General features: G+C 48.9%; 1 protein-coding gene across 2 annotated transcripts; it reads right to left on the bottom strand.

Moving 5' to 3' along the window:
- LOC106748705 (protein sidekick) lies at positions 1-26,637 on the bottom strand. 2 transcript variants are annotated; one of them, XM_014627521.1, is made up of 15 exons: positions 25,298-26,637; positions 12,693-12,788; positions 11,101-11,280; positions 10,455-10,668; positions 10,040-10,213; positions 9,759-9,967; positions 9,437-9,587; positions 9,237-9,364; positions 8,818-8,928; positions 6,531-7,727; positions 3,185-6,355; positions 1,538-1,695; positions 1,173-1,335; positions 760-1,082; positions 1-512 (listed from the first exon to the last, which is right to left on the bottom strand). In XM_014627521.1, exons 1-15 carry the CDS (start codon positions 25,386-25,388, stop codon positions 270-272), a joined length of 6,609 nt encoding a protein of 2,202 aa, XP_014483007.1. In that variant the 5' UTR covers positions 25,389-26,637; the 3' UTR covers positions 1-269. The 2 variants fall into 2 exon arrangements, with proteins under 2 accessions (XP_014483007.1, XP_014483008.1); XM_014627522.1 differs by lacking the exon at positions 8,818-8,928.
- Positions 26,638-27,268: the final 631 nt, after the last annotated feature.

The raw sequence follows: 27,268 nt of genomic DNA on the forward strand, positions 1-27,268 counted from the left end.
TATATATATAATTATTATAATATATTATAACATATATTATATATATAATTTTGTAATAAAAAGAACTTATCCTTCTTTTATACTCATATAAAAAAAAAACCACCGCACGAGGCAGGATCGTCGAGGCGATAGTTTTGATATTGACGAATTGAGGGCGAGAAAGTTAAAGAGATAGAAAGAAGACCCTCGATGAAATATTCTATAAAACTCTCCGCTAGAAAAAAGTGTTTCTTTGTGTCTTACTAATTAATTGTTAGTAATTCGGTTAATTACACGAACGACGAGAAGCCCGGCAACGGTGCTCTCGATCTCGCCATGTTGTTCATGATAATCTGACCGCCGTTCAGACTAACGACCGCGCTGCCTTCCGGCTCGGAGTCGGTATATGACGAATAATTCCGGACGGGTTTCTGCCGCTTCCACGACTGTCGTAACGAGTCGTTCACGTTCGCGTAGTGATTCACGAAGGAATGTGGATCGGACTGCACGCTCTCGTTCTCGCTCTCGGAGCCCTGTAATGCGAAATCAAACAAAGCAAATTAAAATTTTGAATTTAATTTAGCTTTCTCATTTTGAAGAAGTGAACTGAAATATGTCCGCGAAACCGTGTCGGGGGTAAATCTATGAAGGACGCGACGCTAACTCAGGCGAAGGCAAATCAGGAGTAAAATAAAGTTACGATCGATAAAATCTCCAAATACTGCAAAAAAACATATCCCCCGTTAGGAATTTCGTTTCACAATCTGGAAGCAAACGTGCCTGGGAGTCCGTGGAACTAATTTCGGAGGGCTTCTCCGTGACGCTGCTGTCGTCGGGATTCTCGTCGTATCCTTTGAGACTCTCCTCGTCGCTGTGGTAGGCGACAGACGCGGGGGACGGTCTTGGAGGCGATTTTCCCAGCATCGCAGGAGGCGGCGGATGCATCGCTTTGCGAGCCAATGTGCTTCTCTTGCCTAGAGTGCCGCTGCTCATATTGACGGCGCAGCCACCACCCTGACGCGACCTGTACAGCTCCAGATCCGACTCTTGTCTGTCGTCCCCGTCCATCGCCATCGATTCCTCGAGGGTCTTCTGTGCTTTTTCTATATAATTATACATGAGCAATGTAGTCTGTTAAAATGGGACACTCTGCATAGTTGAAATATATTACATGAGTCTGTTCGGAAACTTACGTTTGTACTTGTAGCTTTTGCTCTTTACACATAACACCGCTATGACCGTGATGATGATTATAATTGACGTAGCAGCTAAAGTGACCATGAACCAGGTTTGCCGGTAAAAGGGCCTATGTTGCAGGTATGCGTATTCCAGGTACAGTTTCGACGGCGTTAGAATCTAAAATAACATACGATTACACGTAATGATGACGTTGAAAAAAATATAAAGTAATTAAAATATCTCATTACTAATTAAGCCTTAATTATTAGAGCAAAATACATCTAATCTATACAATTATGAATATTTAATATCTTAATATTTTATAAATATCTAATATTTTAAATAATATATACAATTACTTCCGATCTTAGTTCCTTACCGTTTCGGTGGAATATGCCGGGTAACTGATTCCGTAACGATTATATGATATCACCCTGAATAGGTACGAAGTGGACGGCAGTAAATTCTGATAAGACACGGTGTACTCCATCAGCGGCCCGTTGCTGCTGCGGACTATCGTCTGCCAGCGCGAGTCATCTAGAATCGCGGGCGAAACGCGTTAGAACTTCGATAAATCGGCGAGTCCTTCTTAGAGAAAAGGAGAGACCGTCTTTTCACAAAAAATTGCTCGGGTACCGTAATATCAAGTCCCCCGATACACAGTCAAATTATTCTCCAAGTCAAATTGCTTTTTAACCTGTTGATTTTTCGACCAGTCTGTCTCAGAACGGAAATATCGACGGAGAAAAGGGGAGGTCTTCATACCTTTCATAAAGATTGTTCGGGTACCGTAATATCAAATCTTCCGACACACACGGTCAAATTATTCTCCAAAAATCAAATTGCTTTTAACCTATTGACTTAATCAGTCTGTCTCGGAACGGAAGTATCGTCGCCGTCTCGTCGTCGTCAATCGCGTTAATTGCCCGAAAACCTGTATTCCGCGCAATCACAGAGATTCCCCTCAAGGGAGATTCCGATCGGTCGAAGAATCCGCAGTTAAAAGATAATGCGGTGGAAGCGGGACACACTCTGTGTATCAATCAACCGGACAAGGGGTCTTTGGATACTCAGCGATGAATTATATTACAGCGTTATCACATAAGGGAGTTAATATCCGATAAAAAGACTATCGTCTGAACGTCTAAAGTGGGGTTTCTGACTATGACGTCATGCTATAAAACTATCATGCAGAGATCGTTAATGCAAGAACGCCGACACGGCGTGTAAAAGTGTACACATAACGGTATAAAATACAACGGGCTCGTATCAGGGTAAGAGAAGCAAGAAGAGAACGTTGTCGCTCTCTAACAAGGGGGGAAGGGGGGGATCTCACTATCGAAAAACCATCTAATGCAACGACTGACGGATTCGGCATAATTACGTGCGTTGACACTTACAATGCTGCCACTCTTCCATCGCTATATCGGTTATGAAAAAAGACAGTATTAGTACGTCTCTTTCACATTCAAATGAAATGTATGGTACTTCGATCGTTGTCAATTCACTACACAATACGAGCCTCTTAGTCCACATACATATCATAAAATACCGACTGAAACATGGACTCTCAACTTTAAAACTACAACTTCAATTCTTGGACGACAATTTTGTGGTTCTAGAAAAAAAAAAAATATAATAATTGCAGTTCCAGAGAAATGTAGTTCTGAGAGAAGAAAACTGATCTGCTCGGCGGAAAGGTTGTTGATGAATTCGTACGACACCATTGTCCTTGCTAATAGTGAATAGTAATCGCAGTAATGGAAGTACACTGTGAGAGAAAAAACATCGAAGAGATGAAAAATATTTGACGATAAGCGATGATATAGCTTGCAGACGAAAATGCACATTTAAAAATTCCCTAATATTCAATAAAATTCCCCGAGAATTCCAAGTTTCCGACATTTTTTTTTCCAGATAATAGACATTCCGATGTGTATACGTATGAATAAATCGCTGAATAAATATTTTTCATTTTTTTTTTCTCTCAGCAACAACGACGACAAGAACGAAGTGAGATGCTTGCCTTTGCGACGCGTCTCGATGTAGTAGCCCAATATGGGGCCTTTCCCGGACGCCCCGTTGGTCCACTGCAGCTCCACGCTGGAGACGGTCTTAGTGACGGCGAGTTTGCTGGGCGCCATCGGCGAGCCTTTCTGCGGACCGGTCGTGACGTTCCCGGATATCGGCGGGCCGAAGTCGATCGTTTGCGCGCGTACCGTGAACGTGTACGCCACCTCCTCCTCCAACGGCTGGATCAGCATGCTCGTCTCGTTCACTTTCTGCTTCACCTGCTTGCTGAAACGATCGTTCTGCTCGGCCGTCTCGTACGTGACGACGTAGCCGACGATCTGACCGTTGCGCGACTTCGGCGGCTCCCAGGAGACGCGCAGGCTCGTCATGGTGATCTCGGTGAACAGCAGATTATACGGCGGCCCCGGGACGTCCTGCTTCGTCCTGACGGTGATCGGCCGTGATCGCGGCCCGTCGCCGGCCGGGTTGAACGCCAACACTTGTATACGGTATTCGGTGTACTTGTCGAGGAAGACTAGACTGTACGCTTGGGAGGAGGCCGAGGCGACCTCGATCTCCTCCTCCTGCTTCTTCTCCAGCTGCTGAGGCGAGTTGGTCACCAGATAGAAAATCTTGTAGCCCAGCAGGTCTCCATTTTGCATATTGGCCTGAGGCGGCTTCCAACGCAAGCGGACCTCCGTGGAAGAGATGGACTCGGCTTTCAGGTGCTGAGGCTCCCCCGTGGGGATCGCCTCGCCCACGTAAACGGTGACCGGCGGACTCGGCGGGCCTTCGCCCTCCGAGTTAAACGGTAACACTATGATCTCGTAGTATCTATCCTCGGTCAAGTCGCTGAGGACCATCTTGGTCTGCCTGATCCCGAGGATCTCCTGGTGCGGCGTGGTCGGCAGCGCCGTCGGGAAGTCCGAGACCGGCTGGTAGACGACGCGGTAACCGCCTGTCTCGTGGTCGCCGCTCCAATACGTCTGCTCGATCATGTTCCAGTGGACCTCGACGCTGGACGTCGTGATCGGCACGACCTTGATGCCGGTGACACCCTTGGACGGGGCCGCGGGCAGAGTCTGCACCTGGCCGGACTCGGTGCTCCACTCGGACGGGCCGATGTCGTTGGTCGCTTGGATGCGGAACTGATAGAACGTGTAGGGCTTCAGATTGCCGGCCGTGTAGGACGTCAGGGCGGGCTCGACTCTTTCGAGGATCGTCTGGAACGGGCCGGAGTTCTCGGACTGCTGCACCGTGTAGTAGCGCAGCGGCGCGAAGCCGTCTCCGCCGGGGGTCCAGCTGAAGGTGATCTGCCGGCTCTGCACCTGCGACTTGCTCACCCGCGGCGTCGACGGCGCCTGCGGCCGCTCCCGGTTGTTCGTGGTGAGGACGAGGGCGTAGGCGGTCTTGCCCCAGCCCAGCCTCGTCTGCGCCGTCACGGAGAACATGTAGTACCTCTCCTGCTCGAGGCTGGTGGCGGTGAACGTCCGGTCCGACGCGGGGAACTCCTTCGAGAACTGGCGGTCCAGGCTGTTGTTCAGGTGGAACACGACCTTGTACGCGAGGATCTCGCCGTTCGGGTCCTCCGGAGTGTCCCAGATGATGCGGGCGGTCGTCAGGCTCACGTCGGGGAAGGACACGTTGGACGGTGGCCCAGGTGCGTCCTCGAAGGTCTGGACTCGCACGGGCGGCACGCTGAGCGCCCCGTCGCCGAGTCTGGTGTACGCCAGCACCTGCACGTGGTACTGCACGAATTTCCGCAGCTCGGTCAGCGTGGCGGTGAAGGTGCTGTTGCTGGGTATGTTCTTGTATTGGAACGGCGATCTCGGATTCGCGCCGTAGTACACCTTGAACCCGTCGATCTGGCCGTTCTGGTGTTCCACCGGCACGTCGCCCCACCGCACCACGATGGTCGTCGACGAGGTCGCGTTCGCCTCGACGTTGACCGGTCCCTGGGAAGGGACCGACTCGCGAGTCCGCTCAACGGCCTTCGGGCTCGTCGCGGAGGTGCCGACGTCGTTGAACGCCTGCATCACGATCTCATAATCGGCGTACTTCTCCATGTTCTCCAGGATGTAAGAGTTCGCCGTGTGGTCCTCGATGGTGATGCTCTTCGACCGGTTCGTCCGCACCTCCGTGTACGTGATGTTGTAGCCACGGGGGTTGCCGTACCACTCGATCTGCTGCAACGGGATCCACCGGACGCGCAGCTCCGTGGCGCTCATCGCGCGCGCCGTCACGTTCTTCGGCGGGTGAGAGGGCGGCGCCTGAATCGTCTGGAACTCCTTCGTGGGCTCGGACGGCTGCGAGGCGCCGACCACGTTGTTCGCGATCAGACGGAGCTTGTACTCCATGAACGGCGTCAGCCCGTCGACGGTGATGGTGCACGCGTCGGGATCCGACACCTCGTATATGTCGTACCACGTGGAGTTGCGCGCGGTCTGCGCCTGAACCGTCCACTTCGAGATGGACGAGTTGCCGTCGAAGCCGGGCGTGAACTGCAGCACGACGGAGAAGGCGTCGATGTTGGACAGGGCCAGTTTCGTAGGCGGTTCCGGCAGCACCGGCTCTACGCCCGACTGAATGACCGCGACCTTCGCCTTGCCGGCTCCCACCGACGTCCACGCGGTCACCTCGAACTTGTAGTGGGTCAGCGCCTGCAGGTGCTCCACCTTCGTGGACGACACGTCCGCTGTGAAGTTCTTCACCTGCAACGAATCCGGGACCTCCTTTATCATGTACTTGAGCTGATAGTGCGTCAGTATCCCGTTGGTCTCTCTAGGCGGCGCCCACTTGACCGTCAGCGCGCGGTCGCTGATCTCGTCGAACTGCAGATTCTCCACCTCGTCGGGCACGTCTTCGCGGGTGCGAATCTCGACGGGCAGGCTCCTCTCGCCGTCACCCGGATCGGTGAAGCACAGCACCGTGATGTTGTACGAAGTGTACTTCCTCAGGCCGCTCACGACGGCGCTCTGCTCCGCGAGTGGGTCGAACAGGCTCGGCGGCACGGTCATCGACTTGTACTCGGCCGCCTCCGTCAGATTGTTGCCGACCCAGGCCTGCAATTTGTATCCCTGATTTATCCCGTTGATCTTCTGAGGGTTCGGCGGCTTCCACCAAACTTTCACCGCCGTCGAATTCACCGCCTCCGCTCTCACATTCGTGGGGGGTGCTTCCGGAACTGCAAAATTAATTGTCACTCATCTGTAGGATATACAAGGGAACTTTCCGGTGTAAACTGTGATCTTAATTGTATCTCAATCAGATCCGAATATTATAGAATCATAACGGTCTAACTCATAGTATGTGTACTTATAAGTCCCGGGTCAACAGGTGTGTACAATACGGCCGATTACCTCCTTCCTTCGTTTTTATCTTCAGGCCGTCGGTGAACACGCCCACTCCCATGTCGTTGTACGCCGCTATCTGCACCTCGTAATCCTTCCACGTGATCAGATCGGTGATGAGGTAGTTCCTCTGGGCCTCGTTCGTGATATTCTGCGTCATCCACGGATTAACGCTGTAGCCGAAAAGCCTGTACCTCAGTATATACCCGAGAATATGGCCGTTCCGGTACTCCTCCGCCGGCAGTTGCCACTGCGTGATGATCTCCGAGGACGAGCGCGCGGACCCGACGAAGCCTACGGGTGGGCCATTGGGCGGTTCCTGCGGCAGTGCGACGATGTTGCTCGGCTCCGACGACATGCCCTTGCCGACGCTGTTCTCGGCATAGACGCGGAACTGATAGGCCGTCGCCGCCTTCAGGTTGCTCAGCAGCACCCAACGAGTATCCGCGGACACGTTGTCGCGCAAGACGTCCCAGTTGACCAACGAATCGGACACGGGTCCCGAGTCGAACACCTCCCGCTTCTCGACGGTGAACTTCTTCGTCGGGCTGTTGCCGTCGAAGCCGGGCACCCAGGTGACGTTGATCGTGCGCGGTGAGATGCGCTCGACACGCACCGCCACGACGTTGATAGGCGCGAACGGCAGCTCGATCACGCTCAGCCGGGCGGAGCGCGTCTCGTTGCCGCCGGGCGACACCACGGAGCAGGTGTACTCACCCACGTCGGAGGCGCGCACCGCCAAGATCTCCAGGGTGCCGTCGTGCTGCATCTTCACACGCTGGCTCGCCTGCGTGTTTATCACCTGGGCGTTGTGAAACCACGCCATGTCGTACAAAGCGCTGGGGTCGTTCGCGACCTTGCACTGCAGCATGGCGGTGTGGCCGAGCAGGACGGACGTGTCGACCGGTGGCTCGACGATTCGCGTCCGGATCATGACGGTGAGGTAGCCCGTGCCGTTCACGGAGCCGGCCTCGTTCGCGCGTACGCAGGTGTACCTGCCGGCGTCGTCCGGCTTCACCGCCGCGATCAGGAGGTCGCCGTTCCCCGACACCTGCACCCGCCCGGCTATCTCCACGGGTATCGTGTCGTTGTAGTACCACGTGGTGTTCGGTTTCGGCGCCGCCACCGCGTTGCAGCTGAAGGTCGCGTCCTTGCCGTCCAGCACCGTCAGATTCTGCGGCCCGTTCTCCATTATCGGGCCGGACGCTGCAAAAGAGCGAGGAGATCGGCGCGGTCAGTCCGTCTTCGCCGTCGGGTTCGCCGGTCCGGCGTTCTTTCACAACGCATGCAGATGAAAAGGCGTGATACACATAAATCATCGCGCTTGCAACTCGAGGAGGGGGAGGGGGGGACACCCAAAGTCCCTAATCCGCTGACGCCTCGACGTCTCTCTCTATGCTCGAATTGCAAACGACAAGCACGAACATGAATACACATATACTCGATACAGCATAACTACGCACAAACTAGGGTGACTAAGAAAAAGTGACAACTCGCGACGGATCCCGTCGGACGCGTGTATGATGTGTAGAAGGAACGTGCGTGTGGGTGTATTCGCGACGTCGCAGACGCGTGCTAAGGATCGTCAATTCGCAGGATGCGTCGGATTGCCGGGTTTCGTCCAGCGTCTCTTCAAGGAGTAGCGTGAGTCATTCAGTTACTCAAATTAACTTCACTTTCAAGACTACGAAATCTAATTACGCAATCACTAATTGCGTGGTATAAATCGTCAAGATCAGTTCCTCGGGTAAAGGAATTGAAATGAGGCTCCGTGACATGTCGGATCGGAGTAAGAAAAGGGAGAAGCCAATTCGAGGCTAAATGCAGTCACGTGTATGTGGTGGAACAACGAAGTTTCTCGAACGCAACTTCCCCGAGTGTGGCATATATTTGCATGGCTGACTGCATTTAGACGTTAGCTCGGCCCTTTCTTCCCGCGACTGGACAAATGTTCCATTACAATTTCATCAACTACACAATTGGAAAAGTAATAAACTAGTTTTAAAAACCAGTTTTTCGATCGTTGAAAAAAGAAACAAAAAACGACTTTTCTCGAGCTTTCAAAATTATACAATAAACTATCTAAAGGGACAACGTCCGGCATGTCTGGTGCGTGTTGCCTTGTTAAAGGAAAAGAAAGAAAGAGAGCTATACAAAAATCGTTCACTAAGAAAAGCGAAAATCGTGAGAGTGGGATGTAAATGTACGCAGTCTTCAAGCAAGTGCCGAATGAACGATGGAGAGAAAGAGGGTGAAGAGAGAAATCTCGCCGCAAGGCGAACAGCATGGTCCTTACGGTCTGGATATTGAGAGAACATAAAACGGCGGTCAGACTGGCGAACTCTGACTATATTGTAGCCAGCTGCCCGGCGGGCAACTCTGTCTTTCAATCCGCTCCCTAATCCTTCTGCCCCACAAAAAACACGTCATTTGTATATTAACTCCACGTGCGACATATCGTTGTACGGAGCGTTCGCAGAACACGTGGCCCGAGTCTCCTTCGGCGAGTATCTCCGTCGAGAACGTTCCCCGCGACTCGACGACCTCGCCGCCTGACTTTCTCTCGCATCTATCGAGAGAACCGGCCGAATTCGAGCGGAATTTCGAGTATATTTCCGGGGAATCTCGAGCGCACATTTTGCGAACGATCTCCGTACAGCTTCGACAGTAGATTTATATAGCTTTCGCGATCATCCGACGCGAGTATCCACTCACTTTTCGCCCGTAACCACGTGTAACTGGACGCTTCGCCGGCCTCATTGGACGCGAGGCACTGAAACATCCCCGAGTCATCCATAGACAATTTTTTGATCGTCAGCGAACCGTCCTCCTCCATCGCGTATCTGTAAAACATGACGCGCTGTGAGAGAGCGATGCTTATGAGTGTTAAAGCAAACATTCGTCGGGAGATGCACCTGTTTTCCAGCAAATTGTCCACCGGCTCGGCATTGCGGAACCAAGTGATCTTCGGTACCGGCGTGCCGTCAACGTCGCACGATATCGTCACCGTGGATCCGTAATCGCTCAGAGTCTCTTTCTTCAACTCCGTGTTGAACGTCGGTTTGTCTGGAGAGAAAATATGCAGGCTGTCAACGGAGGATTTAGTGAGAATCGAATTTAGTTCGTAAGAATTCCAAATTCTGTTTCCTTCAAACGAAGACGCACTCGGTTTGTTCATTGCCACGTTAATTCGATCAGCCTCTCTCACCGTGTACGATACGACTGAAGTACACATACCGTAAACAACGACCTCGGCGCTCGCGTTCAAAATCGGGTAGCCGCCGCTCTTCAGGTCCACATGACAGGAATACGTTCCCGTGTAAGTCATGTTCGCGGAGATCAACATGAGCGTCCGGTTCCACGAGTCATTGAAGCTGTACGTCACCCGGGAGTTCTCGATCGGTATGCCGTCCTTCATCCACAGAATCCGCAGCTCGTGAAGCGATCTGAAACACACGTCGCCGCCGATTGTTCCAAATTGAGAGACAAAGCGACGGCCGTTGGCGACTCCCGATTACCTGGCATTAGCGATGCAATAGATGTGCGCGGCATTCTGGTCCTTGATTATCAGCGTGTTCTGAGGCTTGACGATTATGCTGGGGGCCACCTCCGCATTCGGATCGCCGGTGACCTGCAGCTTGAAGAAAGGGCTGTTCTCCTCCTTGCCCAACTGCGTGTTGAAAGCTCTCGCTCTGCACAACAGACGGCGGCGAAGGGTACACGTGAGCTTCGGCGAATTCGATTGGATGGTTTCGATTCGACACATTGACTGTCACGGTGATCTCCAGTGAGTATTTCAATGTTCGGCTCAGATTCAAATTAATCAAGATTGTAAACAAACATGATGACCACCATGGCAGTCAAGGTGTCAACGGTTGCGTCGTTCGGTGCAAAATTACACCAATGAGGGACGTCCTCGATCGAGATGCGAACCTGTAGGAACCCTCATCGCTCTTCGCGGCGTCCAATATGTACAGCTTGTGCTCAGTCGTGGCGTACTTTATGCCGTACAGTTCCGTCGAGTCTGAAGAGAACCACGTTACCCCGGGGCTGGGGTTGCTCTCGATCGGCGGCAGCTCCAATATCGCGGCGTGACCATACTCGACCGTCACTATCCTATCCGTGAGGTCATCAAACTTTCCCATATCTGCGCGAGAAAAGTCTCAGTGTACACATTATTCGCTGCAAGAGACGCAGTCGAGATTGTCGTGATGTACTAACAGTGATTAGCAGTCTACGAATGATCGGTATATTACGGCTCGAAAGTCTTTCATTAGTTCTTTGCAAATTGAACTCGATTCAGCTCCACCGATAATCGAGATGTATCGACTTGTTATTCGACGAGTAATCACAGTCGCAGGAATTTCTATGATCATCACAAACGATCGACCATACGTGGTCGGTGGTGATTACGAAGCCTGGATAATTTACAGAGATTCATGCAATTATGGGTTCATCAGACGATGACCAATTATAAATACAATCCGTCATGTGGAATCGCTCGAATAACACGTATATAATTCGCATTACGCGCTATTGGTTTGCACAGGTGAGGCTGACGATTGTAAGGTATGCTTACAGGCTACGGAGAAGCTGATACGGTCACTGAATATCGAGCCTACGTCGTTGGTAGCGACACAATGATAAACACCGGTGTCCTTTCGTCGTGTATTCTGAATCCGGAAGTAAGAACCTGGTGTCAGCTTGTCGCTGAGCGGCTTCCAGTCCTTGAACCACCTGTACTTTGGTTGAGGATTGCCTGTGGAAACGAAGCGTGCTGTTGATGCTCATTTTTCTGATATAGAAGAGAGAAAGAGAGGAACTATACGGATAATTTTGATCAAATTTTGATTTCTGGCTGAAGCAGTATCTTTCGCAACACGGATACAATCAATATATGCAACATTAATTATTTATTTGGAAAGGATTAATTACCGATGGAAATCTCGAGGAGAAATTTTACGAGTGTGCATAACGCGCGCGAGAGAAAATTAGCCGAAGGCATTCGATATCGCGAGAAATTATTTTACGGAGCTGAACGATTTACCGTAAGTTTTCGTCACGCAAAGTCACGGGCGACGCTAACTACAGTTTGCGAGCTATCTAATACTATTAGTACAGGGTCATACAATCGAATTACGCATGGTGGGGAATGGTGGGGAAATGGTGGTGGTGAAGAATATTGGTAAGGCTTCATCTGGTCGGCGTCTCACCCGCTCGTTACCCGATACTTCAGCAGGACAATGGAGCATTGCGAACCTTATCCTCGCTATTGTGGTCCTTCCACCACCACCACCATCACCGTCGAATCACCAGCACCATCGCGAACAATCGAAACAGGACTCCTATCCAGCTGCACCCTCATATAACAACACCGAAAAGATCGGCACAGATATCGCAGAATTTAATCGCAACTAATGCGCTCGTTTGTCGCTCTAATCTCGCGTCGATTGAATGCGATTTCCAGCCGAACGGTGAGCGAGAAGATCGAGATCGGGACGAAAAATTAGCACACATGTGGAACTAAATTTCGCTCCAGTAATTCTATTCTGTAACTTTACCGACAGTGTCGTTGTCGTTACCTCGTTGATGCGCAGTTTTCCTAACATATATAGACATGGGAGAGATTTAACTAGTCAAGTAAATAAAAAATAGTGAGTTTTATTCTCAAAAGACTAAGAAGATCGTGAGACAGTTTAAAAAAAAAATGTTTTAAAAGAAGTAAAAGAGGTGAGTGAAAAGTGTCATCTCTAAATAATTTGTACGTTAAAAATTAAATTGTTTATCTATTATATCATTTCTCTTAGATCTCTTATCTATTATCTGTTATATCTTAGATTTCTTATCTCTTATCTATTATACCATTTCTCTAAGAGATTAAAAACACTGCTCTTATAGTAAAGTTCGATAAAGAGCAAAACTTGAATTGTGGGGAACAAAAAAGTTATATAAAACCTAAAATTTACTTTAAATGAAGGTTTTAAAGGCATATTCAGATACAATAAAACTCTACGATAACAACACTGTCGTGAAAAAATTACAGAATAGGTCTATAGGAGTGAATGCTCTCGGTGATGAGGGAGGCTTCCTCTGCTCGACGGCGGTCGAAGTGGGACCGATGCCAGGATTGAACGCTACTTGGGATGTCGATTGAATGTTCGTGTGTCTCACCTCTCGCTTGGCATTGTAGAAACTTGGTGCGATTCTCGCTGAGTATATTGCCGCTGTTGACCGGCTGGGTGATGAAGCGTGGCTCCAGAAGCGGCTCTGTAAAAGAGAAAAATGTTCTCTGCTACATCAAGATGATCTCACGGAGACGGTCTCAAGAAAGTCTAATCTAGGTTATCGCGTCTTACACCGCCCCGGTTCGCGTTCGCCGCGCGTCTCCAATTAAACCATAGTTTAATGCGAAAGTACGACGAGGAAAGGCACCACGGGTGACACCGGTGTGCCCCGAGACCGTCGGAGCATGGAAGATCCGGGAACGGAGGGTGGTGCACGTGTCGGTTTACGCGCATGTGACTCGGCACTTCGGCATCCGGCCGTTCCTTCGTTCACCCGCTCGTTCGTTCGTTCGTTCGCATTCTTTCCACTCGTTTCTCGACCTTTTTGGAGCACCTTAAATTACGCTCGCGTTTACGCACGTGCTCGCGATATGACTCAGTTATCAGCCGGTCGTACGTGGAACACATGTAATCGCGTAAAATTACGACTCGTACTAATTTATGATTCACGATAGAAGATGATTTATGATAAGGACATGGTGAGACGTTATTCCTCACAAACAAATTAACTTAGCCGCTCTAATGTCGCAACTTTTATACTCATTGCTTTTTCCCATTCATAAACGAACGTATTCACAATTAAAAAGCGACGAGTAAAATGAGAATAAAGGCTTCAGGGAAAAAATAAACTTTCACAGGAGTGCAGATAAGATTAAGTGCAGATAAAGTTACTATTTTAAAAAAAGCTAACTATCAAACTAATCTAGTAAGTAAACAAGTCTGCGAGAGTGCTCTGGCTCTATATTATCTCTACGTTATGTAGCATATTACATATAACAATTAATTACAATTATATAGCAAATAATTTACAGTTACATAATATGAAAATGTCTCTCTTTGAAATATTTCTCAGAGCTAGATGTGCGTGTCTCCGTCGCCGACCGAGAGGATTTCGAAACCGATCGTATGCATGTGCCCTCTTCGCGATATAGCCATGCAACGTTCGTCCTCGGAGGTAGCTCGAGGTTGACCACCTGCAAACTGCAGTGAAGAGAAGGGAGTCGACGTGCAGCCAACGACGCGACGGACGGCTGCACCATGGTATAGCTGCCGCCGCTGCGTGGAGTAAGACGCAATGCGCAACGTTTTGCGGAGTCTCGCCCCCACCCCACGGTGGTGTGTTATCGGGCCGGGTATCTCTTCGGCCGAACCCGAACAAAATGCACCCGTCCAAATTGCGTTTTCCTCAGTTTCTAAACTTTCTCCTTCTTGCATTTGAGCTCCGATCCGGAAAATCACCGGTAAGGACCGCGCACGAAAATTGTCTGCTCGCACCGCGAGTTTTACCAGGCATTTATCAATTTCAAGACATTTAGCTTCGAGACGAGTCGGTGAGTCAGAAAGAGCGATAGAGAGAGAGAGAGAGAGAAAGGGGTGGTGGTGCTCCTTTTTCAAGGGTTTGTCTGGAAATAACCGACCGCCCCCGCTCACCCGCCGCGACTATGAGTGGTGCATTGAGAGTTCAGCCGAGAGTGCACATATGGTATCGAGCAAACTTCGGAAGCTTCGATACAGGGTCGACGCACGTTCGAGGCTCGTAAAAAGGCCAGGATTGAATTAGGTTTGAGGCGCGTTCCATTAAACGTAAACAGCCGGTCGTCGCGGTGTACTTTAACGAGCCGTCGTGGTCGAGGAAACTTTCCACAGTTCATGGATTTCTCCCCCCCCCCTTTCTCTCTATTTCTCCCGATCTCGGAATCGGTATCGATTCTCGGATCGATCTCATCCGATCGCTGACGGAGTCACCGGGACTACAATAACATCTCTCCCGGCGAATCTTTCGATAGGGAAACGCGGAGCAACGGGATGCGCGTCAGGACAAACGAAAGGTGTTCTCGGCTGTGCGCGAACGTACATATCTCTCGTGGGAATCTGCATGCGGTGGTTGTGTGTGCTAATACGAAGTTACGCCTCGTTGAACGAGCGGTTCTTAAACGGCCGGCCAGCACCGTTGCGACGATAACAGGAGACGGGCGTTATGTACCAGTGGGCGAATCGCAATTTCGCGCAACGATGCGCCCTCGACTGTTTATTACGCGATGGACGACAATGCGATCAGATGCGAGTACGGGCGGAGGAGGCGCGGCGGGCAAGAGGCGAGACACGTCTTCGGGTCTGTTCTTTTCAGCTCAACTAGATTGCACTTTTTGCCTTCGGAGCAAAACGAGTCTATAACCTGGCGTTGAAGGGAAAAGAAAGCAAGTTTGTGCTTAACAAGAAAAACAAGCCTCTTGTTTGCGCATATTATAAGCTTCAATGAACCTTAACATTCGCCAGACTGAACTTCACTGGTCCTTCTAATCGTTTCGATTGCGTCTGGATATAAAATAATGCGATACGTATAAAATAAATACGTATAAAATAACACGATATGTTAGTCTGTCAATATGATAAATTGGCTGAACAACCTTTATTTATTTCGCAATTTTCTGCCAAATCATTTGGGCAGAAAAATCGGGAATAGATCGTGTTTTATCACATAAAAGGCACTTGGTTCCTATATAAATGCTACTTCCACTTTTTTTTGTGGTGGAAGTGCTAGATTAGCAAAGATGCTGAATAATCGTGTCATTATGTACGGTTGATGTCAAGTATGCTGTATCATTCTCTAAATAAGAAATTACACGATTTTCCGCCTTATACATTAACACACAAGATCGAATATAATAACCATATAATTATTTTCAGCCATATTTATTTAACCGTATAATTATAATTAGAGCCATCATAACCCTACTATTATAATTACAGTTACTCATGCGATTTTTAACCTAAGCCTTGGTCCACAATCTCGTTTTAAAACTTATTAGGGTTATGTATAAGGCTGAAAATCGTATAATTTTTCATGTAGGGAATGATATAGCGTACATGACACCGATAATATATGTATGTATACAGAGACACGATGTGAACGATTAGAAAAACTAACGAGTAATATTAAGACTTTATTGAAGTTTGGTGTTCGTTTTACCGTGAAAATGGTGCTTGATATTTGTAATTGCATCGTGAAATAATAACAGTCGGATTAGCGATCGTGTAACTTGTTCCTCAGAGCGGAAACGTGAAGGGCGAAAAAAGTTTTTCACGCGAACTCGACGACTTTAACGATCTTGCAACTTCTCGAACTAAGGGAATGTAAAACTTTTCACTCTTCGTATTTCCGCTCTTAGGAAAAACTCACATCGCTGACCAAGAAAACCTTGTAATATATCTATAATGCTGGAGAGTAATATTTTATGCAAAATTGCCACTGTGCATTCTTGCTGAAGCAAGACAAGACGCATAGCCGGTGCCGAGAACGACAACAATTTTGGCGAGATTGGTCAGTCCTCCTCTCAAGAAAGAAGTAGACCTCTGCAAAAGATGTAAGGTCTCCTCTGTCCGGGCTGAACAAAAGTCTAACGAAGGCCGCGGGCAAACGCGTCCACAATAAGCGCGACACGTGCGTTATCCGTGCGAGTTGACGAGACTTAAATTCGCATCGCAAAGTGCAGCGACGCATCGCACCGTAAACTCTCCGCCACCGCTCGCGATTTTGTTATGCGCGTGCGAATGCACCGGGGGGAGAAAGGGTAGAGAAATAGAGAGGGTAGAAAGACGGAGGACAGAAAGGGGAAAACACAGTGGGGAAGGGCGGCTTCGGTGAGCCCGAAGTTCACTGAACAATCTGGGGTAAAACGAACGAGGCAGCTGTCGGGCCATGTGTGGGGCACGGCGCGGTATGTAAATGGGGGAACGGGAATTCGTGCGCATCGTGCTGCACACGGAGCACGAGGATGCATCTCGAAGAGAGGAAGAGAGAGAGAGGTGGTTCTTTAACCCGCTCGATTACATGCGCAGCGTGTTAATAACACCCTCGAGAACGCGACTGCTTTGCCGTTGTGGACAAAAAAAAGCGGGCGAGAAGCCGGGCATTATTTCGTTAGCGCACGTTATAATTTACATTTGTATATTAATTACATTGTATAAAGTGCGGCGAAATGAGGCGAACGCGGAGCGAGAGCTGAGAGGTGTGAGACTGAAGGAACGAATGAGCGAGTAAGAACGTGCGCATCCTTGAAAAACGCTCCGTGACTTATTTCGGGCGGTGCGTCTCAGAACAGACGCATGCATGCACGCACGCACGCACGCCAGCGAGCGGAGGAACCTTCGCGACGACATAAACGATGGAGTGTTATGCGAAGGGCCTCTGCTCTGGCCCATTTTACGGCCTTGAAGAAACCCCGGCTTCGAACCTCGTCATCGTGACGGCGCAAACTGTTACGAGGCGAGAGTGCGAGTTGCTGCAACACGTAATATCAAATGTGTGAATCTCCCTTCTTCTCGAGATAGACTGATTTGATATTCGACGTAGAGGCCTGTAACACGTCGATGTTCGGGAAGTTTGATCATTTTTATCGAGAGAGTGCGGACAAAAGTTCTCACGACGCAGATACTTCCGGTATTGGCCAAGCTTGATAGTTACATATTGCTCGTCAGGCTATTAGAGATATTTTTATATCTATCCAATTACGAGCCTTAGTGATTAAACTATCAAAAGATAAGCAAACTTCTAAGATAAAGGTTTCAATAAGCAATGCTGACAGCATAATCCAGGTAATTCGATACCCGAATGATACTCACGATACTTTGGACTCTCTCGGAATTATCCGGGTATCTAGGCACACCCATATGCATGGATATTATTCCGGCGAGCAGAAAATAGTAGTGAGTTTACGATACATTCGCTTGTCACTTGTTATCGTGAAAAAAGTGAATTATTTATAACGTCTGAAATTAACCGCATCACTTCAGTTTAAAAATAACGCGCTTAATTGGAAATTTTCAATGTTACTATCCTTAGAGAATGAGATAAAATGAATAAAGCCTGCCGTACCCGAAATTAAGGGCACCAATTTCAAATACTTGGGTTGCGGTAAATGATAGAATCCACGAGAGAGCGAGAGAACGGTAACAAAAGAGCGACGCGCCTGCGGTGCACACGCACGCTGTACTTTACGTGCTTCCTCCGTAAAGCAGCACGCCTGTACGACCAACAACACGCGATCCGAAGGTAATTATATATTGGGTTATAAATACCTAGTCATAAATAACTCGATTTCTCTTCCGTGGCCCTTTTTACGTAACTTTTTACGTACCCTCCGTCTGTAGCTCAACTGCTTTTTACGAATTTTTATTTTTAGTTTACACGAAAATAGAGAATGCTGACCGGAATTTACCATGCCATAACTTTTTCACCTACCGGAATTTTTCGGCTAACTCCGCATATGTGAAGTCTGGTGTACACGGACAAAAGTTTCTATGGTACACCAATATAATAGCGTGGAGTAAATTTTCGTGAGCGGTGTTATTGAAATTAATATTCAAGTTATTAAAGCAACATACTAATGATGTATTAGTTTCAAATATGCAGAGAACGGGATCGCACATGTGGAGTCTGGTATACCACATCCGCCTCAAAATGACGGTCTTTTGTTTTAAGCCAAAGTTGTGGGTTAAAAAATAGTCGTTTCGTTATTTGTCTACCCTATCTAATTCGCCGCGCCGGGGTTGTTGGGTCAGGTCAAGTTGTGTCTCGAGGAAATCGGTGCGGCAGTTTCTCACAGTCTTCTCCTTCGCGTGACGTCCTTCGTCTCCCGCCCCATCCTCGTCCTTCTCTTCTTCCCCGCTTGCGAGTCTCGTTCTCGCCGCGAAGGAAACTCGTCCCTCTCGCGAAGGGACGTACAAATTACCCGGGAGGCAGAAAGAAAGAGGATACGAGCGGGTACGAGCGGCGATCGCGCGAACGATTTAGCGCATCGACGCTAATTTCTCTCGCACGACCGGAAACGGCGGTCAGGTCACAGAGTGAAGAGAACCAGACGAGAACAAGAAGAACGCTCTTGGAGAGGACCCCCCTCTCGGCTCTCGCATCCGAACCGAATGGATCTTTCTCTAAAGAGTAACAAATGTGGTAATGAATATAACTCCCCAAAAGTTCGAATAAAAAATAAAAGGCAAACGAAAGCCAAACGCTGTTATTAGTGAGTGTTACAATTATAATTTATACCAACTCATGTAGATATTTCTTCGCGTCCAAGTTCCTCTCGAGCGCACTCGGAATGTCTCTCTCTCTTTTTCTCTCATTCGTTACGCGATTCCGATTCGACTCGCTACACGCGCGCAACACCTCGTCCTTTCGCGCTCGCGCCCAGGTGAGCGAGGATTTCCGTTACCAATAAGGACCTTGAGAGAGTGCATCGCGCGAGGTGCAACCGACGCGTCGCGACGACGCGTTACGTTCATCGCGACGCTCCCGTTCACCGATATTTTCACTTTTCACCGCGATTCCTCCCCCGTTAAAGCGAACAGCGCGTGGTCAGTGGCGGAACAAAGGAACGCGCGGGAAAAGTAATAATGCGCGAGGAGAACGCGCGCCGGGAGAAAGAGCGTGGAAAATACGAGCACATTGGAAACGCCGAGTTCGTCGCACGAGTTCGAAAGTATCAGGTTGTTCGGTGGGCTCGTGGGGATCTCTAAGGAAAAACTCGCCGTGCCACCGGTAATAAACTACGTTTGCACGGCAACGCTAATCCGGTTTAGTAACAAACGTAGTTGTAACTCCATTAGGCTCGTCCGTTTGCACGAAGCGGTTCTAACTAGCCGCCATTATGAATCCATTTCTATAAAATGGTATAATTGCACGAGCGTACATTACAAGATAAATAAAGATAAGCAATATGGCCGTTTGAGTATTTTTGAGACGGCAATGAAACCGTCAATATTATCATACACGGTTTTTTAAAATCGAACTTATTTAGATAAATTCTCCTGTATATTCTCACATTTCAAAGATATTCATGGTGGTGATAGTTATCGCCTCGTATCATTGACCCTATTATATATCCTGCGCATGTCATTGAATAAAGTTACGCCCGACTGTAAAAGCGTCGTTCTTGAAGCCTCCGCAAAAATCTCTACGAACTCATCGAATAATCCAATAATCGAATCGAAAGACCGGCATTCTTTCCTCTCGCTGACGACATCTTCGCCTCGATACAATCTCTAATCCAGAGATATCATCGACGTTGAGCTCATCTCACGAAGATGACGGTACCAACGAGAGAGAGAGAGAGAGGGAGAGAGAGAGAGAGAGAGATGCCACGGCGCCGAGTCACCCGATGAATCGTCGTCCGCGGCACTCGATGCGGGGAAATTCAGAGAAGCGCGGACTTAGATAACGCACGAGCAACGCATCGTCTTTCTCCGTTCTGTTCTCGCCCTCCCCAAATCGTCGCCGTTAACCGAATTCACGGTTACAAATAATTGCGCGTCACAGGAGAATACGAGTTGCTCGTCGTGTAGCTCGAGGAATGCGCGCGACACGGAACGTATCTCGCGGAAACGGAAATTACGATACGCGTGGTTACGTTAATCAACCGGCCGTTTTCACTCCTGCCTGTTGTTACGTTGTATTTTCGCGAGCTGTGATCTGTAAAAAAAGCGACTGCACGCTACCTGACGAAAAGCCTTTCCTAGATATCGCGACTCGTACGGGACGACGAAGGGAATAAAACCGAGAGGAAGTTACGGAGGAGGAAGAAGAAGAAAGAGGAGAAGGAAAAGGAGAAGAAGAAGCCATGAAAGACGAGAAAGCCTTGCCGGGGGCGGTCAGTGGCCCCTGCACCGACTACCCATGAAGTCCGATGGCGTTCTATAGCATCGGCTTGCCTCACGTTGCGTCGCGTCGACAAGTTCCACGGTTAATCTACTCCTTTTTCTCCGCTAGTCCGTATCTTTCGGGGAGCGGAGACACCACTTGGCATTTTCTACCCTCTTACTCCTCTTCTTTTTTTCTTCCTCTTCCTCGATATAGACGTCGTTTCGGACACAACGATGTTTCTTCGCATTCTTATCTCCACTCCTCCTCTATTTTTCCTCCCATATACAGTCTTTTCGAAACACAGGATAATTAAAAAAAAATTATATAAAAAGCGTAACAACTAGCCCCGATCTTTCGCAAGGCCCGGACGACTGGGTCCGGAGTAATGAGGTCGGGACAATAGCGGTGCCCGGCGTAGCGCAGCGGCATGGGGCCCCTCTCTCTCTTCCCTGACATTCTGAACGTTCCTTCGTCTTCGTCGAAAGACGGACGGACGGACGCCACTTGGACATTACATTGAGCGACCCCGGGGGCCCCGATAAAGAATTCACCGTGAAATCGAGAGAACGCGGCGGGACGCCTTCGTTCTTTCTTCACGGTTTTTTTGATTCTGTGACTTCGGATAATACGACGTGATTTGCGCAGAGAGGGAAAATTGCAGTCGGCTCGAAAATTAGCTGAAAAAATTCAGACGAAGGACACGGTCGACCCGGGACACTCTGTGCATACCGGGTGACCGTTCACGCGCATCAAGAGAGAGAGAGAACGCGGGGTATCGAGCGCGGCGACAATTCCACGCACTCGAGGAGGACGAGAGGATGATGACGATAATGAAAATGATGCGGTCGGGAGAGGTAAAAGGAAAAGGTGGCGGTCGGTACATCCGGTCGGTCGGCTGCTCCGAGAACGTTGGCATTCACACACGTACTCCCTTGCTTCTCTTTCTCTCTCTCTCTCTCTCCTCTCTTTCTTTGCGAAAGGCCGTCAGGATCCGAGAAGAAGATAATAGCCGAAAGGCCGCACGGGATGGGTTAAGGCCGCGAAAGACGACGAGGTGAGGCCCAAACGATTCTCGAATTTCTTATCGGCGAACGAAAACTCAAGAAATCTGTGAGAATATATTAGGTCCGCTCAAATTTCGACTTTCAAGGTCTTTAACTGTAAACTGGTCGCATTCTGCGACAGAGATCACATCTAGATCACTGACAGAAATTCACAAACAACGGTGATTGCTTAGTCGATGAATAATTCGTTTCCATCGAACGCGATAAAATCGAATTCGACTGAAAACTGAACCGAAGTTCCTCACCGATCTCATACCGAATATTCAGATAGACGGATGTACGCGATTTCGGCAGTAACTTTATTAGTCGATTAATGAAAGTTGCATCCCTTAAGAATGGTTCATATAGCACTCATATTTATTATATAAAATGACAAATTAAAAGTAAAGAAAAAGTATCCAAAAAATTATTAAAATTTTCTCGAAATTACACCTCGTGTAAGATATAACATGAAAATCTGAATATAATTTTTACTAAATTCGTTGCTGCGTCAGTATAACGAAAAGCAAGTACGATGTAAAGTCAACGATTAACTCAATACACCGTGTACTTGCGTCATAAATGTAATCAAAGAAACCGCAAAATTTCCATCATCAATCGTCTCACGTCGTGATAATCCCAAAAGCCTGTCTACATAATCTAACACATTGTTTTCAACACCGTCCGACCCTTGTTCTCGGCTTTATTTTGAGCATCGTCAAAACACAAGATAACTCCGTGGGCAGGTCGAGTGATGTCACGCTAACAAAGTACGAGCTTCCCCATGATCGGTCAACAATGTGTTAACGACGATTATTACGCAGGTCTCGTTGAATCTCGCGCTGTCGTCACGGGGAGACGGTGAATTCTCGCGTTTCCAGGTCGCTGCGGTCGCTGCTGTGCGGTATATCCACCGTCTGGCGCGTATAAAAAGGGCGTACGTTCGGTAACCTGCGCGTAAAAGCCACGACGATTGCTACGGCGGTGGTGGTGACGCGCGTGTGTATGTGTGCACGTGCGCGCGTGTGTGCGTGCACACACGTGTGTACGCGCTAGGAAAGGTATCTATCATTGGCGTCAGCTCGACCGAGGTACAATGGAGGACAAGGGCCTTTACCTGGTGCTCGACGAGTTCCCCCCTCTTCTTTTTTCCCCCTTCCCCTCCCCCTTACCGCCGGTGTATTGGCCCCCGGTGTGCTCCACCATTTTCTAGGGGTCTTTTGCTCGCTTTATCGAGCGCGTGTGCCTTACTTCAGCTAGTTGAAGGGCTCATCGAACGTGAACACCGAGGAGAACAAAATTGCTTCCCGAATACGCAGACTGGCGAGTTGCAATAACTCGACGTACGAAATCGTACCGTTACACTCTAACCACACGATCCTCTTAACCCGGGAACAGTCACTTTTTTTTTTTAACGTAAACGATCACGAACACTTGATGCGCTCGTTACGTTTCTTAAATATTTTTTTGGTTTCTCCTGATTTTTTTTTCAAAAAATAGCAATTAAATCTATATTTGTAATGTCCCTAAAATAATAACAAATCATAGCGCGATATATTTTGTTAATAACAAATCATAGAGCGATATATTTTGTTAATAATAGCGACTTTTAATTGGGATCTGAATGACCCCAGGTGACTATTCTCGGATTAAGGTGAACAAGCTCCTGACGTCACGTAGAAATTGTAAGGACTGTGCTTTTTTGAAAGTTTATGGAACTTGCGATACCGAGAAGCACCGGAGACATTTGTTTTTCCCGTATACGCGCACCGTGGTGTAACGATCGCGATGACAGCTCGTCCACTGCTGGAAGAATAACGGTCACCGTAGTCTCGTATTCGGCAGGAAAGCGACGAGATCTTTCTACGTCGCGAAGCAAACGAGAGCCTGGTCCCTCTTTTATCTGCCCTTATCTGGTCGGTCGGCCGGTGGTATCAATGCCTGGTGTTGTTACAGAAATGAATTTAATCAATGCCGGTCTGTTTACCCTCGCTGCAACCACGTGTTCAGTGTGAGACGGGTATACATATATATAATGTGAGAGAGACGAAGAGACAATTCTCCGTCTATTTAACCGCTCTTTCCTTTATCTAATCGAAGTAACTTTTTTATCTAATTCGAGGAAACGACACGAACATTCTTTGAATGCCCGTGGGCTCTTAACGAAATTAAACGTAGCGGCAGCTTCGGCTTCCTTTGTCGAATCGACAAAAAACGCGCGCGCGCGCGCGCGAGAGAGAGAGAGAGAGAGAGAGAGTGAAAAAGAGAGAAATCGCACGGAGAAAAGGATTAATTCGGAATTGTCTTTGTGCACGGCACGTGCTCTGTTCTCTCTCTCTCTCTCTCTCTCCCTCGGCTCGTGCGTCTGCCGCAATCGAGACGAGAGGTCAACGGTTTAACTTCGTTCGCACAATTGGTCCGGATTAACGTGGTAATAAATCTCAATTAGGGACGCGCTCCTAAACAGCGTACGGCACTCGCGCGACCACCCCCAGGGGAGATTTCGCAGATTTTTCCCATTGTCAGTTCACCCCCTGGAGAGAGACGAGGCTCCTGACAAGGCACGATAATAATAGCGTGACAATTAACAACAACGACACGGTACACTTTTCGATCGCCCACGATACACCGCGATCGACGTCGCTTAATAATTAAATGTGCGAGCGATCTTTAATTCTCGAGTTTGCATCGACGCGATGCATCACGTGTGAAAATGGAAATAGAGACTGGAGGCATCGCGAAACGGCAGGATAAAGTCCATTCTTTATATAGTTGCACTGTCTGTACTTAAAGTGAAGTGGGTGGTACAGTCGACACTTGGTGGAAGAGAAGGGGGAAATAGAAAATATAGGAGGATCGCGCTCGAACAGTTCAAATAGCGTCCAAAAGACGCCTGAAAGAAGTACATCTTTTAAGATGTCTTTTAACTCTACGAGTTTCTTAAACATTTATGTCGTCTGGGCAAGATGGTTCCGAAATGTTTAGCTACAAAGAGAAGAGATCTATAAAAAGTATTCCATAGAGGATTTACGAGGACTGTTTTTTATGGACCCAAAGAGAAAAAAAAAGCTGTTTTCGCGTCGTTGTGTATTTCTCTTCGCTTTTACTAACATGGAAAGATACGACCGTCAGGAAGGTGAAGAACTGTTAAGTAGAAATAGCTCTCTTTCGTCAAATATCTTTTCCCGTAGTTATCCTGAAGTGTGAACTCATGAAAAGTGACCAGTTCCAGATGCTTTGAAGTTAAGAAATGTTCACTTCTCATGAGTTTACGTTAGAAGATAAGATTTATGGGCGACATTGTTCTTTTGCCGACCTCTTTTTCTTTCCCCTCCAATACAACATTATATATCTGTTTCACTCTACGTCCGGATCTACAATAGGTTCAATGAGCCTTTAGCCTTCTGATCTAAACAATAAAATATAACGTAATTTCGGACAAAAAGCATCTCTCGCGCTTCGAAAAGTTGTAATATCGCTTAAATATTAGGAATCGCATCTGGAGACACTTTCTGCCAGAAATTACTTTTCAACATATTCAGCTCGTATCAAATTAACACAAAAATTTGCGCGGGCCGTTTGAGACATGCGTGTTAAATTCAACGCAAAATTCTTCGCTGTGTATTATCGAGAAAATACTTTTGTTCAAGATAATATTATTATTTAAAAGAAAAGTAAACCGAGAGAGTCGCAATAGGATAATATATATTTCCCTCTACCCAGATCCGTGGATTAAAGGCAAAAAGTATAAGCTAACGCAGCGAGATAGAGAGGATCTTCCGATAGATGAAGAACCGCATTGCTTACCGCTGGTGTGAACGCTCTCGATGATCCATAAGACGAGGCAAACTCCGGCGAGAAGGCTCCGCGTCCTCGCGGAGGCCGCCGGCCGCACCATCCTCTCCGCCGCGCCGCTGCAACGTTGACCTCTCCTCCCCGTCTCCGTCTACCACGTTCTCCGCCGCTGGCCACTTCCTTCGCTCGTTCGCGCGGAAAGAAAAAAAAACTCCGGGAACTCGCGCAGGAGCTCTACGCGGAGAGCTCTCTACGATCGCGGCGACTCGCGCGTCTTCATCTCGCACGTAACACTCGCGTGACTTCGTGCATTCCGCGATGCAGCTCTCTCTCTCGATCGTCTCTCCCTCTCTCTCTTCCTCGTCCGCTGCACTCGCGAGACGACTCCTCCCTTTCGCGTCGGTCTCGCTAGTCGCGCGACCAAAACGCTTCTTTGCGCTCTTTCCTCCGTTTTCCTCTTCAAAAATCGCTCCGGACCCGCTCACGGGACGACGCGCGCATCCTCCTCCGGCTCCACGGCTGCGAAACCGTGCGTCCGTGTTGTCGTTGCGTGTCCACCTCTTCCTCCTCCTCTCCGGCGCGCGCAGCAAGGATTCGCGGAAATGCCGGACTACCGGGAAAAGAAGGATCTATCGATTGGTCGAGCGGAGATCGTCGAGATTCCTTTCCTCGATCTCTCCTTCTCTTTCTTGTGACTCTCTCTCTCTCTCTCTATCTCTCCTCGTTCCACCGGGGCGACCTTCGATCGCTCGCCGGACGAACGATCACTCGCAGTTTCTCACGTTCACTCGGAACGTCGCGCGATGCTGACAACGCGATTTGATTCGCGTTCACTCTCGTAAACGGTCGCACTCGATCACCGCCGCCGTCGTTCGCGTCACTTCTTCGCGTCCTGCGACGAATCTCCAGCGAGACTCACGCGATCTGGATCAGCGAGAGGAGGATCATCCTCCACGCGGAATTCCAACGACGCTCGGCGACATGAGAGAGATTCCTCTCTCTTTCCTGTACACGACGGATTTCCGTCGTAGGCAGATAGACGAGCTGCTGTAAGTGGGTAACGCGACGCTAACAGTCGCACGTTCACCTGGTAACACCTGGCAACGCCTGGCGAACACGATACACACACAGCCGCTGGAGTCCGGCGGGACGCCTCGCAAACATAAACACTTCCTCCGTGCCCGGCTTCCTTCCCCGCACGACCTTCGCGATCCTGCCGAGGTGAACGGCCACGCCGGCCGCGAGGACGCGCGCTTTCACACCGAATCGTCCCGGGCTTTATCGCGACCGTTTGATGTTGGACAAACGCGCTCACGAGAGGCGTAGCGTCAACTTGAAATCGTACGTACGCGCATGACCACCGCAGGCGTCGGACTGACGACGGCCAATCGCCGTCGAGCGTACGCTCGGTCGCTCTACGGCGCGCACAGCGCCTGCGCCGAGCAGACGGCGCGCTAAGGCCGCTCCGCATACGTCGCGACCGCGGCGGCCAATGAGAAGCCGCGGTCGCTAGTGATATCTCGGGAAGATCGCGGAAACGGAAAATGCTCTCGTGAAACTACGCGAGATGTACCACCTGTTGCACGCGCGCGTACAAATGCCGTTGTCGGCGGCTGTTTACGAGAAGAAGATGGTATCTTGTCGTGTGTGAATACAATGGTAGACGATTGTTCATTCTTTCGTGTTTACCTTCGCCATTGTTACCTCACACCCACTTCCGTCTTTCACCGGATCGTCGTTTATGTGTATCCCCTCCGTGTCATCGTAAGCGCGGGCAAAAAAAAGAGCCCGAGAGGGAAAGAGAGATACGATCGACGAGTACGAAAGTTTTTTAGTTTACTAGTCTTCTTGTGGAATATAGAGTAAGTGTTCCTGGTTAAGTGTCTGCGAAACGGAGGAACTGATGATTTTTCGTTCATCCTCAGATCTGGTCGATAATGGTTACGTTCAACGAATTTAAATAAGCCTTCTTAATTTTATGGT

Source organism: Dinoponera quadriceps, unplaced genomic scaffold (assembly GCF_001313825.1).
Source record: "Dinoponera quadriceps isolate SergipeBrazil2010 unplaced genomic scaffold, ASM131382v1 scaffold2094, whole genome shotgun sequence".
In the NCBI taxonomy this organism is placed as follows: Eukaryota; Metazoa; Arthropoda; class Insecta; order Hymenoptera; family Formicidae; genus Dinoponera; species Dinoponera quadriceps.